A 13,681-nucleotide genomic window follows, 5' to 3' on the forward strand; every position below is an offset into this window, starting at 1 on the left:
TAATAATAACATTTTTCTGATCCCCACCTCTTCAGGCTCTTTACTCCTGGCGTTTCCAAGGTGATTATCAATTTGGTTTTTCTGTATTTTTAGCAATATCTCCTGCTCTTCTGTGTACTTGAATTTTCAGATGTAAAAGTCGTCTTTTGAGATAAGCAGATCAGCACTCAACATTCTCAATAAGATATTTAGGGAAAAACTATTATTTTATATATTGTTCTATATTAACTAAAGGATAAATCCTAATAGGCTCTATGCCTTTTTAAAATGTTTCTAACTTATATCTGGTTTATACTGATGATTGCAGAAGATAGGTCCACTAGAACTTTCTTCTGTCTGTCCCTGCCAAAATTCTGATTTCTCTCTACAAAGTAACTATCTTGCTTCCACTTATTCTGCTGTATTTTTTCATGTTGTTATTATTGTACTTCTGTTATATTCGTCCTTACTGTCCTTACAAAGTACTAACTGTATTGATATGCCATACTTTGATGACTTGTTTTTTTTAACAGTTTGCATATTTCATGTCTACTGTCTGTGTTTCTGATGTTAAAGGGGCTGATTTCAGCTTACTTCAGCTGTTCTCTGGAAACTCTTAGGTGAATACCACAGGGTCCTGACAATTTGCCACTACCACTTCATGGATGGTTTCTATAATCTTTTCTACTGATACTTCAATCTGACACAGTTCCTCAGGTTTTTCTGCCATGAAGAGCAACATTGATAGGCGACTTTCCCAGCCTGTTCAGTAGTAAGCAGTAGGACAACAAATTAGTTTGCTGTGTCTACAATAGCCTTTAGTGTTTCTTTTATGCCTGGTCATCCTCTGTCCTTACAGGTCCACTGGCAGTCCCCCTAGTCCCACTCCTCTGCTTCTGATATGTTTGAAAAAAGTCAATGTATCTGTTCATATCTATTTCAGTACAATGTTTAGCACTATTTTGAATGAAAAGCCATTATCAAATAATAATTGTGTTCTCCCATTCACATAAGATTTAAAGATCTCATAATAAACAAGCCTTGCATGTCTTGCTGCTTCTCCAAGCAAAAGTTAGGATGACATATACTCCTGAATGCTTTTCTTTTCTAAGCAGGAAAAAAACCCCAAAATTTTTCCTGCACTTAAAAGAAAAAAACCAAGCATACAAGGATGGTTTTAAAGCTTGCCTTTAACTTAGTTGCTTTCTCAATTAAAGTGAAGCAACCCTCTGACTGTAAGCTACTGCTAGACCTGCAATTGTCAGGGGCTACAGCTTCTGAAGAGTTACTACAGTTTTGTGTTCAAATTTTGAGTTACATATTTAAGGGGCAGGTTTTAGGTGATTGTCTGTGGACTCCCATAATATTTCTGTCTATTTAAATGTTTCAAGGAAACATGTAAAATTATGCACGTATCATGGCCATTTCCTTTTAGAAGTCTGGCCCTAGAAGTTTAGAAGGTAAAGGTTATAACCAGCTGTGGCTGTGTTTCTGTTTAAATCTCAACTCTACCTCAAACACCAAAGAATACCATTGTAATAGTTAACAAAGGACAGCTGACCTCCTCAGACACACTGCCAGCTCAGGGACTGTTAGAAGAAATTTAATGCAAGAGTGGCCAGTCATTCTCACATATTTTTGGAAGAAAACCCAGTAATTCAGGATCAGTGTGAAAGTTTTCTTTTTATGTGAAAGAATTCTGTGATGTTTATTGGTCATCTTTCAAAATAATTTCTGTCAAATCTCAACATAGACATGGAATGTCTTATTTTCAAGTTAGCACTAGCACCTGCCCCTTTAGCGCTCCAACCTCCTCATTGTGCTTATCCTATTGCATTTCCTGTGCATATGAGTTCTGTAGTAAAACTTTATGTGGATGTATATGAACCTCATATGTCTAACTCCTTTGCCACTTTGGGTGTATAAGCCCTGCAGAGCTCTGTTCAAATGCCTTGAATAGAGTACTTCCACTGTTTGGACACTGCTTGTAGGTAGATCTCTGCTTCATGCTTCCTCTGAGGGAGTTTATTCTAACACACATTCTCTCTCATATTTGGAAAAAAAAGTTTGCTTTAAAGAACTTGCAGTTCTATAGAGACTTCTCTATGACACTTTGAAATAGCTTTGGCCATGTGTCAAAAAAAACCAAAAACCCTTCCCTCCATGTCCTGCATTGCCATGCTTTATCTTCTGAACTGAACTACAGAGTGGAGAATATATTATCAGAGTTTGGTCATGAAATTACATTTGTAGAAATCTCTACAGATGTTGAGTTTATGGAAAGTGTTTTCTTTCCCCTCTATTGGATTTTTACACAGATGTTTCCTCCAGCATTTTTTTTTTTTTGTTCTTGCACTTTAAATATACTTAGAGACAAATCATTGTGGTGGAGAGAGTACTAGCTCCAGGAATGTTTTATTTATTTCCAAAAGTAATTTTCTAATATTTTCCTTCAACTCTGTCCATTTGGAGGTTGGTGCCTTGGAACAGGCAATGTTGGATGCTTTAGTCATGGATCGTGTGGATTTTGTTAAACTGTTAATAGAGCACGGAGTGAACATGCACCATTTTCTTACCATATCTCGTTTGGAAGAACTCTACAACACAGTGAGTATTTGAAATCCCAGTGTACCACTTTAGATATGAAAGCCTGGAAACAACGCTGTTTTGCTTCAGGGGTGTGATGATTAGGCCATGTTTTTATGGAGGATTTTTGAAAAAAAAAAAGAAGGAAAATTAATGGGTTTGTTTATTTTTGATTGTGGGGGTTTGGGAGTGGTCTACCAGGTTATTTTTGACTCACTGTCACTAGACTGTGTACTCATTGGAAGATGATAAGAAATATGTTCAGATTTTAATCTGATAGGCAATACCTGCTTACCTTGCTGAAAATTGTGTGTTGTTTAGACCAAAGCTATATCAGTTTCTTTCTAGAATAAGTCAAGATTTAAGATAGCAGAGGTATTGCTGATTGGTGTTGAAGTTTTTTGAAAAGATTTGTGGGTAGAGTGGGGAGAGTTTGAATCACAGTAGCTTATTTTGTAGATTTTTTAAAGCTGCTTTCTTACATTATTGATATGATATGATATGATATGATATGATATATATTATATGTATTGATTTTCTAGTGTAGAGTGACATGTTTGTTTACTGTCTTTTCTATTCACACCACAGAAACAAGGACCATCAAATCTGCTTTTACACCATCTGGTTCGAGATGTGAAACAGGTAATAGACATAGGAAAGGCTGGGGACAAAAATACTAGATTAATACTTCAGTGTCCACTGGCAAACTGCTATTAGATAATACAGGGGAATTTTGGTAATAGAAGTGACAGCTTCCTTGCTGCAGTGCTATATCTGCTAAATGGTTTAATCTTAATTCCACTGACCCCCCAAGCAATTAGCCAACATACTGCTGCTGAGGCTCCCAAGGGTCCTGTACCTTAATTTCAAAGCCAAGTAGTTCATCCAGATCAGACGCTCTTTCTCACCTTACTAAAGTGACATTTTGAAGTGATTGTACAAAAGACTTAGTGAATTAGGGCAGTGGCTATGCTCGTTGCTTTAACGTTTTCTTTTTCCCCAAAATTAAGGTCTTTCCTTGTTAGAGCAGTACTGAAAAGATATCGCCACAAGAGATAATATTTGGATGTGCTGCATTGCCTAGGAGAACAGAAGGTGGCAGTGGATGACTACTGCACAGAGAGCTGATTCCATTAGTGATTTGGTAGCAGCCTTGTTATTTAGATGCATCATTAATTTATTTCACAATTCTGTTATCTGTTATCCTCACAGCGCTGTTTAGTCAGGAAGGGATGAGCTGTTCTTTATGCATCTAGACTTCAACACAGGAGATTCCTAGATCCAAATCTAGACTAATTGGCTAATTCTCTCCCGGGTGTGATTGCTAATATAAAATGAAATGACAAATCTGACTGTTTTCAGAGTTCTGTTGGACTTGTGGTATCGTTCTGCTATTGCGGATGACTTTCATGTCAATCCCATTTATGATTCTTTAGATAGATGTAGGGTATCCTGGTCTCCCAAACAAACTGTTTTCCTTGTTTTTCCATACTGATGAACATATTCAAAATCTATTTTATGTTATAAATCTGGAATCTATATGTTGAAAGGTCTAAATCTTGAAAAAAACATTGAGCTTCTCCAGGCTGAGAAAATTCTCTTCTTCACTGAAGTGATTGATATGATCGCATCTCTAAAATCCACATATATATTTGTCTTTATATATCTCAGGACACTTTGGGAAAACCCAGTGTGTGATCTAAAGAGAAGCTTTTGGCACCTGACATACAGTAGTGGAATTAATGTAAAAAATGTCTGCACAATTTCAAAACTTTCTCTGCCTTTGTGTAAGCTAAGTTTGGGATCTGCAAGCAGGTCTAAATGCTGAAAAGCCTTATTTACCTGAGCTTCTCTAAGTTCACATAAGTGCTCTGTGAATGGGTTGTGCAGTTGCAGTCTGATTAAACATGGTGACACTGTAGCTGGGACAGCCAACAGAGGGATGTGACCCTGGATTTTAGAATATTTTCTGTTACTGTGAACAACTTTGATACTGCTGCGATCGAATGAAGGTGCATTGCTGTCTGCTCTGATGATGTAAAAGATGGGGATTAGTGCAGAGAAGTATCTACAAGCTTAGGTATTCAAAAATACTTGCCTAACTCTCAGTGACCTGGGACTAAGTAGCCATAGCTGGCTGTACTGAGATTTGCTACTGAAGTATATTGAAAAAAACACCCTCAGTCCCATGAAGAAAAAGACTTTTCACAGTCCAAAAGGCTTACACTGCCAGGAATACAAAACATCTCTGATCCCATTTATATACAGGCTCATTTTTCACTTCAAAAAGTTGCAGTTTAAGGTTTTACCAGTAATTTTTTAAATCTGCATGGAAGAGAATCTATTCTTCAGAAAATTTGTCACAAACCTGGGGTCTTGGAAGGACAATGGAGGTAAGATGGGCACTGGTGCTTTAAGCAGAAGAGGTGAGGTACTCAGAAAATAGAGCTAATGCATGCACTTCTGTTGTCCTGGTTGTCAAGACAGTCTTGAGCCTCAGCAGGATATTTCCAGTCTCTAGGAATTACTCTGCTTCAGCTTAGATACATGCTTCAGCTGCTTCTTCAATTTTAGTAAATCAAAGTGCTTAATCATACCATGCTAATTTTCTCTTGTGAGAAGGTTTTTATCCATACCTCTGCTGTTGGTGCTTGTCCTGAAGAACAGTTACCCTCACTGTTGGATGCAGCTGATCTTGTGAACATTGCAAAATATGCAATGTGAGTTCAGTGAACTGCAGGAATCACAATTTCCCCTCTTTTCTAGAAGAGTTCCATATGCGTAATGAAGGTGTACACTTTCTTGACAGATGCACATTTTCCAGATTTTCCCTTACAATAGGAGGGCTATAACATGGTTGAATGTTGCATATAACAGCATCATGAAATGTTTGTGACATTTGGTGTTTCAGAACAGCCTTTCTTTGGATTACAAGATATCACTGATTGACATTGGACTGGTGATAGAATACCTCCTTGGTGAAGCCTATCGGAGCAGCTACACAAGGAAGCATTTCCGAATCCTCTACAATGATCTCTACAGAAAACACAAGGTAGCTTCTTCCAAAATACTGGTCACCAAGAAAAGCCAAAATGTGACACCTGGAAATAGCTCATGCTGTCATTCTGGTTTGTCTGAGGAGTATCATGTAAATGTGTGCTATGCTTGTCTGTTTGAGAACTGTAGAGAGGTTGCAAATACAAGAGACAAATTTCCAAGAGTATTGGTGGTTGTTAAATTATTTATTACTTCAATAAATTTACCTTTGTGTCTGGTAGCTGCGTTGTGCTTTGTCTATCATTCATCAGTAAGGTATGACAAGATTGTGCCAACCACCATTTTCTCTTTTTTGAAACAGTTACATATTTACTTCTTGCAGCTTGGACTGCCTCACAGAAATACTAAATGCCAATGCCTTGAAGTAGACTTTGGGCATGTCAGCATTCTCCCTGTTGGTTTCCCAAAATCAGTAGCTTAAAAACAGCCTAAGCTTCTCAATAAATTAGTTGAAAGTCATTCCCCACATTGCAGAAGGTATAGATTTACTGCATAAAAATGACCCTACTCTATGGAGTAGAACTGGACATTTAAGTACTTCCATATGTTAAAAAACAAACAAAAAAACCCTCCCATCCCCATGAAATGTTTCCATGACTAAGAGAAGAACCTCATAATTACAGGGAAAATGAGAAGAAATAACAAAACCTGTAACTTGGAGTGACTAGAAACAGAGAGACAGAGCTTTCTGTGTGTCACCAGTTTTTAGCATAATGCTTTAAAAGGATGTGAGCAGTTCTAACACTTTTTGCTCTTTCCTAATGAAATATGACCTTAACAATGATAGGTGAAACCATATAATCATACAATTAGGAATTGTTGGGAAGAGTATTAGTGATTCAGCTGTTAACATCCTTCCCTCTTAGCCAACACTGAACAAAATTTACAGAGATGCTGGGTGTGCCATCCTTCAGAGGAAATTATCAGCAAAAGGTTCAGAGAGTTCTCTCTTTCAAACAGCTTAAGGCACATTTTATAAAGATTGGCTCTCAGAAGGGCTTCCAGACTGGATGATTCCATCTGTTGAAACCCTGCTTGTTGCAATTCGTGGATGCTATGAGTGGAAAACCATTATTTTGAATTCAGAGACTCAGAAAAATATTAATTTGTTAACTGAGGTGTGAAGCAAGCCATTTTTTTCCTTGATGGTATAAATTTCAGTGATAGTTATGGTGATTTTTGACCTACTAGTTTTTGAATAACATCAATTTCTACATGCACTACTGTAGTCAGCAAGTACCAGAAAACTTTATTTCTAAATTGTTTTCTCTCCTTATGTTTTATGGTTTGCTTTTGGATCTAGAGAGTGGTCTCCAGCTTGCCTCAAAGCCTGTCTCATGCCTTTCATCAGAGTAATCAGATGGATAGTGGAATGGGATCCACTGAAAGTACTTTGCATTCTCAGTTCTTCAGAACTGCGCAGCCTTACAAATACAAGGTAATGCAATTGCTTATTCAAGACTTTGCTTAGGACATATCAGGCTGTTAATAATTTTATTGACAAATTTTAGACATGTTGGTCAGGCTCTTAGATTTTATAATTCTACTTAAATTGCAGTGGAAACAATGCTTTACTGCTCACTGCTCACGAAGTACAAATCTTGCCATTTTATTGGTGAAACCAAGCTCAGACTCTATGAGAACTTTTAACTTCCATCCTTTAGTTGCTAAGGGCTTTAATTCACTGACATGTAGTATCACCAAATTTCTGAGTATCAAGCATGTGTGAAAACTCTTCTGAATTTGGAAGAAACATAGGAGGTCTCTGACTTTCCTAATTCTTTCTCATGATTGGCTTATTGAAGTGCTGTTAAGAAAAGGTACATTCACAGAAAGAATGATAGAAGAGCAAAGATTTGCTTTAATATCTCTCTCTCTCTCTCTCATCTCTCTCTCTTTCTATCTATCTATCTGACAAAATATAAAGTAAAATGAATTTAAATAGCTGTGTTGGAATTAGTCAGAGCCAAAAAAACCCCATGATAGCACTCACTTACTTGAGTAAGACTCTTTTTCCTGTACCATTCACCAAGAAATACCCAGATATGAATGTATAGCAAGTTTACATTACAAGTGTGACAGGGAAAATAATCTTTAAGTATCTAAGGTGTTTAATTCAGTCTACTGTTACTTTTTCTTCTATCATGCCACATATGAAAAAGAGAGTAAAAGCACAGGGTATCATGGGGTTTGGAGAGTGCCCAGCAGTATGGAAAGGGAAGCTGTGAAAGGCATGGATGCAGAGTGAGGAATATTTTTCCTTCATTAATGTTACCAGCTTCTTAGAATTGGTAATCTGAACATGGCCTTAGCTGTGGTTTATGACTTAAGTGTATATAACTATCAAATAGTTTGCAACTTGCAATTCAGATTTGTGGCAGTTTTGTTTTCGGGAATCTGAACCTCAACCATTCACTGGGATTTTCTTTGTGGTTTTTTTCCTTCTTTTGTTTTTGAACAAATTTATAGGAAAGATCAAGCCCTTTCCCAAAGTATAAGAAGAAATCAAAAGAGGATATAAACTACAGAGAGAATTATGAATCAACTGGCTTCATCTACCCCTATAATGACCTCCTGGTTTGGGCAGTATTAATGAAAAGACAGAAGATGGCTATGTTCTTCTGGCAGCATGGAGAGGAAGCCATGGTCAAAGCTGTTGTTGCTTGTAAACTCTACAGAGCAATGGCACATGAAGCCAAGCAGAGCAACATGGTGGATGACACTTCAGAAGAACTCAAGAAGTATTCAAAGTATGAATTCTCCCTTCATTTAAGTGAAAGTTCTCTGGTGGTCAGAATGGTTAGAGACTGCCCTAATCTGCTAAGAGTTAGTAAAATTAGTGATGCCATGGATTATGGAATATAAAAAAAGTACTTTCAGATACTCATTATTGATACTATAAAATGGATCTATGTACAGGTGTGTAGTGTGGTGGAGAGTTAAAGGAAAACTGTTGCATATTTGAAAATAAAGGTGAGTAATGTATAACTCATTATCTGCTAAATGGTCGGGTGAAAGGCTGAAATTTCCCTTGCAGCTTCTCTTCCTGTTCAATTTGTTAAATAGCCATATGACAAGATTGTGCCATCCAGGCACATAGGTCTGGACTGTTCAAATCTATAACAAGTAGTAATGAGCAAACCAAAATCAGTGCTTTAATCCTGCCCTGTGTAAGACTAAGTAGAAAGTGAAATAACTGATTGAATGAAAAAGGAAGTAGACCAAGAATTTTCTTTGAGTTTGTAATTTCCTTTTAGTATTTTCTGGTAGTTTTTCTAGTTAGAAATGTGTTTTCTGCTTTGCAGATTTCATGCTTAAGATTCAGGTGCAAGAAAATGTACTTTGTTCTTTTGTACGTAGCTCCAAATCTTAATTTGAAGGAGGGTATGTACCTTCCTTTAAGAGCCTTCTCTGCAGAGGTGTTTTAAAGTCAGTCCAAAAAGAAGAGACTTTTGCAACTGGCTGCAATGTTTGCCCACGGTGGTATGAATCTGTCGTTTGAAGCAAATACAGAGAACTTTGTAGGGTCCATTTTGATCACTGAGTGAGATTGAGAAGAAAACAAATAAAAAAATGACAAAACGGGATGGTCCTAAATATTGTGATTAGGACTAAACAGTTAGGTTTATTTCCCAAATTGTTTTTCACTAGGTATATTGATAAAGCAATGAGAAAAATGGGAGAAGGCATGCTTACTGAGATTGATAGCTGAACTTGAGCTACCAGAGTATTCACAGCAACCTCTTTGCAGCAGTAACTCTGAGTTTGGACTGATCCCTGTTATACTGACTGTTAATTCCTTTCTTCTTCAGAGAATTTGGGCAGCTTGCCTTAGATGTGCTGGACAAAGCATTCAAGCAAAATGAGCAGATGGCCATGAAGTTGCTGACCTATGAACTGAAAAACTGGAGCAACTCAACGTGCTTGAAGCTGGCTGTGTCTGTGGGGCTGCGGCCTTTTGTGTCCCACACGTGCACACAGATGCTGCTGACCGACATGTGGATGGGACGCCTGAAGATGCGGAAGAACTCCTGGTTTAAGGTAGCATCAGTCTGGTTTTTTCTGACCATTTAGGTGCTCTTTAGATGCTAAATTTATGGTTTTTTTTGGTTATGGATGTGGCTAAAGCAGCTTCAGACAGCTCTGTTTAAGCATATGTTGGAATGTGAACATCTGGGAAACAAAAGCAAGGGAGGGAGGGAAAACAGCACTTGCTTCTGTTTTATTCCTTTGCAAAAGGATGTGTGGGATGACATTAGGATGAAGGATTTTTTTGTTGCTCTTCCCTCTCTCTCAGCACTTTTCAGAACTTCGTCACCTGCTCTTGCTTCCCCATATTGCCTGTTCCCTGGCAGAGCTGCTGGTGGGAAGGATGCTTTCCAGACACAGGGAGCTGTATTGAAAGCATCCCCAGATACAATGACACTCTTCAAATCAGGCAAGAGCAGCACAAATCTTCAGAGGCTGTCAGACTCTGTGGTACAGATGCCCAGCACCAGTGACTCCCTCCCCATCCATTGGAATTGCACTGGGTTTGTGTTGGCACCAGCCATGTCTGACTCTGGCCTTAGGTTTATGCTATCACTGCTTAATTAATTTGGTGTCTCTCTTTTAGGTCATCATGAGTATTCTCCTGCCTCCCACCATCCTGATGCTGGAGTTTAAAAGCAAGGCAGAAATGTCTCATGTGCCTCAGTCTCAAGACTTCCACCAGTTATGGTATCACGGGGAACAATGCACAGTGAGCTCTAAGGATGCTTTGGTTAGTCTGTGAGGATTTGTGTGCCAGAGTCTGTCTGTTTGCCACGGTGCAGTTTTGAGGAGTGAGAAAATGCTCATCAAGTGGAATGAGATGGCTGGAGGCCAGTTCTCTCCAGAAGTATGGATTAGGTCCCTAGTTTGCATATGGGCTTAAGTGAACGTGGTACAAGTTAGTCCTTCTGTCCTGGACATCACTTCTCTGCTGACCGTAATGAGAAAGTCCTTCCCAACCTCACGTGTATTGCTAGTGCAGGAAGGGAGCAGCCCTACCTGAGGCGGCTAGGAAAAGTGCTCACACATGTTCTGCTTAATGTTATGCTTTCTATTTTATCTATTAGTCTCTAGCAAAAGTTCAGGCTACTGATTTTCCTTAAATACTCTCATACAAAATGCTGTACTAAACATACAGACAGTGTAGCTTTGCCATATAGAGCATCTTTCACAGAGTGCATGCTGATTATTGCAAAAGAGATATTTGTAACCAGACAAACCAAGCTCCATAAGGATTGGTGTATTCAGAACTAAGTTTAGGCATCTGTGTCTGTCTTCCCTCTGAAACAACACTACCTTTGCAATTATAGACCATTGGTTTTTTACTTTAAAAATGCTGTTTTCTTTTAAAGAAGGGTTATGATGTAGAAAAGGCTGTTCAGAAGTCTGATGAAAGCCAAGGAGATGGGGGACAAGGAAGCCTGCCTGGAACTAGAAAAATCTATGAGTTCTACAATGCACCAATTGTCAAGTTCTGGTTTCACACGGTTAGTCAATATTCTAGAACTTGGATTGATAAACCCCTCCTTTGATCCTTCACATGCCACTTAATCCTGCTTTTACTTTTTCTAGCATGGATTCGCAGTCACTTAGGGGTGGGTGTAGATGGGAAGTCATTTGAATGTTTCTCTGACAGTTAAGTGTAAAGATTGTCTGCTAAAATCACACAACTGAACTAAAAAAACGCCCAAACTCAAAAACCCAGAAAAACAATTATAAGGAACTAAAGAAAAACTTCAACACAGCCTTTTACAGTGGTCAGTTGCAAAGGCTGACATGGATTTCAAGCTGGCCTTCTGTACCTTTAATACTTCACTGATATTCATGTTCCTTTCTTTAAGAACTGTCTCTGGAAAAGTGAATATTTATCTCTAGGAGATCATTTGCTATAGGAAATGTGCATTTATTAAATCAGTTTTAGTAAACCTGTGTCAGTAGAGCTCAGGATGTTTAAGATCAGGCTGTGATCATATGTGTTTTCCACCTAATATTTTCCCTGCATTTTGGAAGGCACAGATTAACCAGCTGTGGCTTATTTAACTTTGAGAATTGTTGCTCGTCCCTAGAGAAGGCTAGGATAAAAGTATAAGACTGCCCTTGCATTCAAGGAATGGTGTACAGATCACAGAATAAAATCACAGAATAATTATTGTTGGAAGGGACCTCTGGAGACCATCTAGTCCAACATCCAAGATAAAAAAATCTGTCTCTTTTATGGGGAGGAGCATATGCTGCAATTGTTTACCTTCTGCTCTTACCTATTTTTTCAGCATTAAAGTGCCAATTTCCAGTGATGTTTAGGGACATTCCCATAAAACCAAAGCAAAACAAAACAAAATTTTTGAGAACTGATATGAAGATTCTGGGCTCAAAAATGTGGCAGTGTCCCAGTAGTTTGAGTACCTATAGGGAAGCCAGTCAGCTGTTTTATTTGCAGAAATTTGTTTGAGGTTTTTTGTGTGTATGGATTATACACCATGTGTTTTGCAGATGTCGTACTTGGCATTCCTCATGCTCTTTACTTACACTGTGTTGGTGAAGATGGAGCCAAGACCAAGTGTGCAAGAGTGGCTTGTTATCATTTATATTTTCACTACTGCTATTGAGAAAGTCAGGGAGGTAAGTTTTTTTACTCATGCTTCTCATCTTTCTTATAAACCAGGGAATACCTCTCTGAAGAATGCTAAATCCTGCTTTATTTTTATGGAGAATTATACAGAGAATTTATTTATTGGAAGTCTTTTATTAAAAGACCAGTTCTTGGGCCGTCAAAATGCATCTTAAATTTTGGCCTTGATTCTCTACTTTTCTATGTAGAGCTGGTTGGTAATGTGTAGGTGACTGCTGAATTGAGATTTAGAACCTTGATGTAGGCACCTGGTCCTTAATTTTCTTGAGCTGACCATTGGATTTCTCATAATAAAATTTGTCTTTAATCTAAGTGAGAACTTGTTATGAATTAATAGATGTTTTGCATAGAACAACCTATGGCTCTCCCTCAAGTCTAGCCAGCCTTCCATAATTGCACTTGGAAAAAAACCAATCAACTTTTCATTCTGGATTTATTGATCACAAAAAAAAAAAAAAAAAATTCCAATCAAAATTATTGCAATTATTTGTAGTTGGTTAGACCCAAGCTTCTGAATGCAACTTGAGCTCCAAACCTGAGTCCAGGGACAAATGCAGCTATGTATTTCCTCAATTATTGTATCTGCTCTGACATGCCTTCACTGCAGAATCAGCATATAGTAAATAACAGCAGTGTGAATAGTCTTTTGTATGACTTTTGAAATGCTGTACTTTCAGAGGAGTAAAGCTAGCCACAAAAAGCCAGCCACAGTTCTGAGCAAAGGATACTGCAAATACAGATCTCTCAGAAGACTGTGAAATCAGTATGAGAGAAGTGAAGGATTCCAGGGGACAGTAAAAATACTGGAAATATACCAAAGCTTGGATGGACTTGCAAGTTCTATGCCAGCATGAGATAGGACTGAAAAAATCTACACCAGGATTTCCTAACTGAGCAAATTGTTAAATGTGAAATAGCAAGCACTTTTGAAATCACTGTTGTGCTCTTGCACCATCTTGATGCTGGCACAGCAGAAAGAACAGCTCTTCTTCCCAGTGTCATTGGTTGGACACTTTGAAATTGATGTCTTTACTTGATTTTCTTTGTCCATGTTCTAGTTCTGGTCTGTTGGCAAAGACTTTTTAGGACACTCTGTTTTAGCTGTGCAGCTGCTTAGCTGCTGAGGCCCTTGTTATGTATAACTGCAAACTTCTCTTTCTCTAGATTGTATCAAATAATTGCTGAAGCCTTAGGCCCTGCAACTAGTTACTCATGTGAGTTAGTCTAGATCACTTGTCTATGTTAATGTGTTCATATGCATAAATTCTTGCAGGATCAGGCATAACATTTCAAAATCTCTCCTTTGCTTGGTACTTATCAGTGTGATCTCACATAGCACTGCATAATTGGCCTCACTTGTGGCAATGTGCAAACGTTTTATTTGCCTCCTCCCAAGGA

At 38.2% G+C, this 13,681-nt stretch overlaps 1 protein-coding gene across 1 annotated transcript in view; it reads left to right on the forward strand.

Annotated features, from left to right (window-relative positions):
* The window catches only part of TRPM6 (transient receptor potential cation channel subfamily M member 6), a gene marked incomplete at its 3' end in the record, with an annotated part of 100,241 nt that overhangs the window by 48,578 nt on the left and 37,982 nt on the right, over nt 1-13,681 (forward strand). The window contains 9 exon segments of the mRNA XM_084224722.1: nt 2,452-2,586; nt 3,154-3,207; nt 5,477-5,617; nt 6,926-7,060; nt 8,092-8,372; nt 9,435-9,663; nt 10,238-10,384; nt 11,007-11,141; nt 12,145-12,273. Coding sequence (XP_084080848.1) covers nt 2,452-2,586; nt 3,154-3,207; nt 5,477-5,617; nt 6,926-7,060; nt 8,092-8,372; nt 9,435-9,663; nt 10,238-10,384; nt 11,007-11,141; nt 12,145-12,273 — 1,386 coding nt within the window.

This window comes from Fringilla coelebs (genome assembly GCF_963513975.1).
Source record: "Fringilla coelebs genome assembly, chromosome: Z".
NCBI lineage: Eukaryota > Metazoa > Chordata > Aves > Passeriformes > Fringillidae > Fringilla > Fringilla coelebs.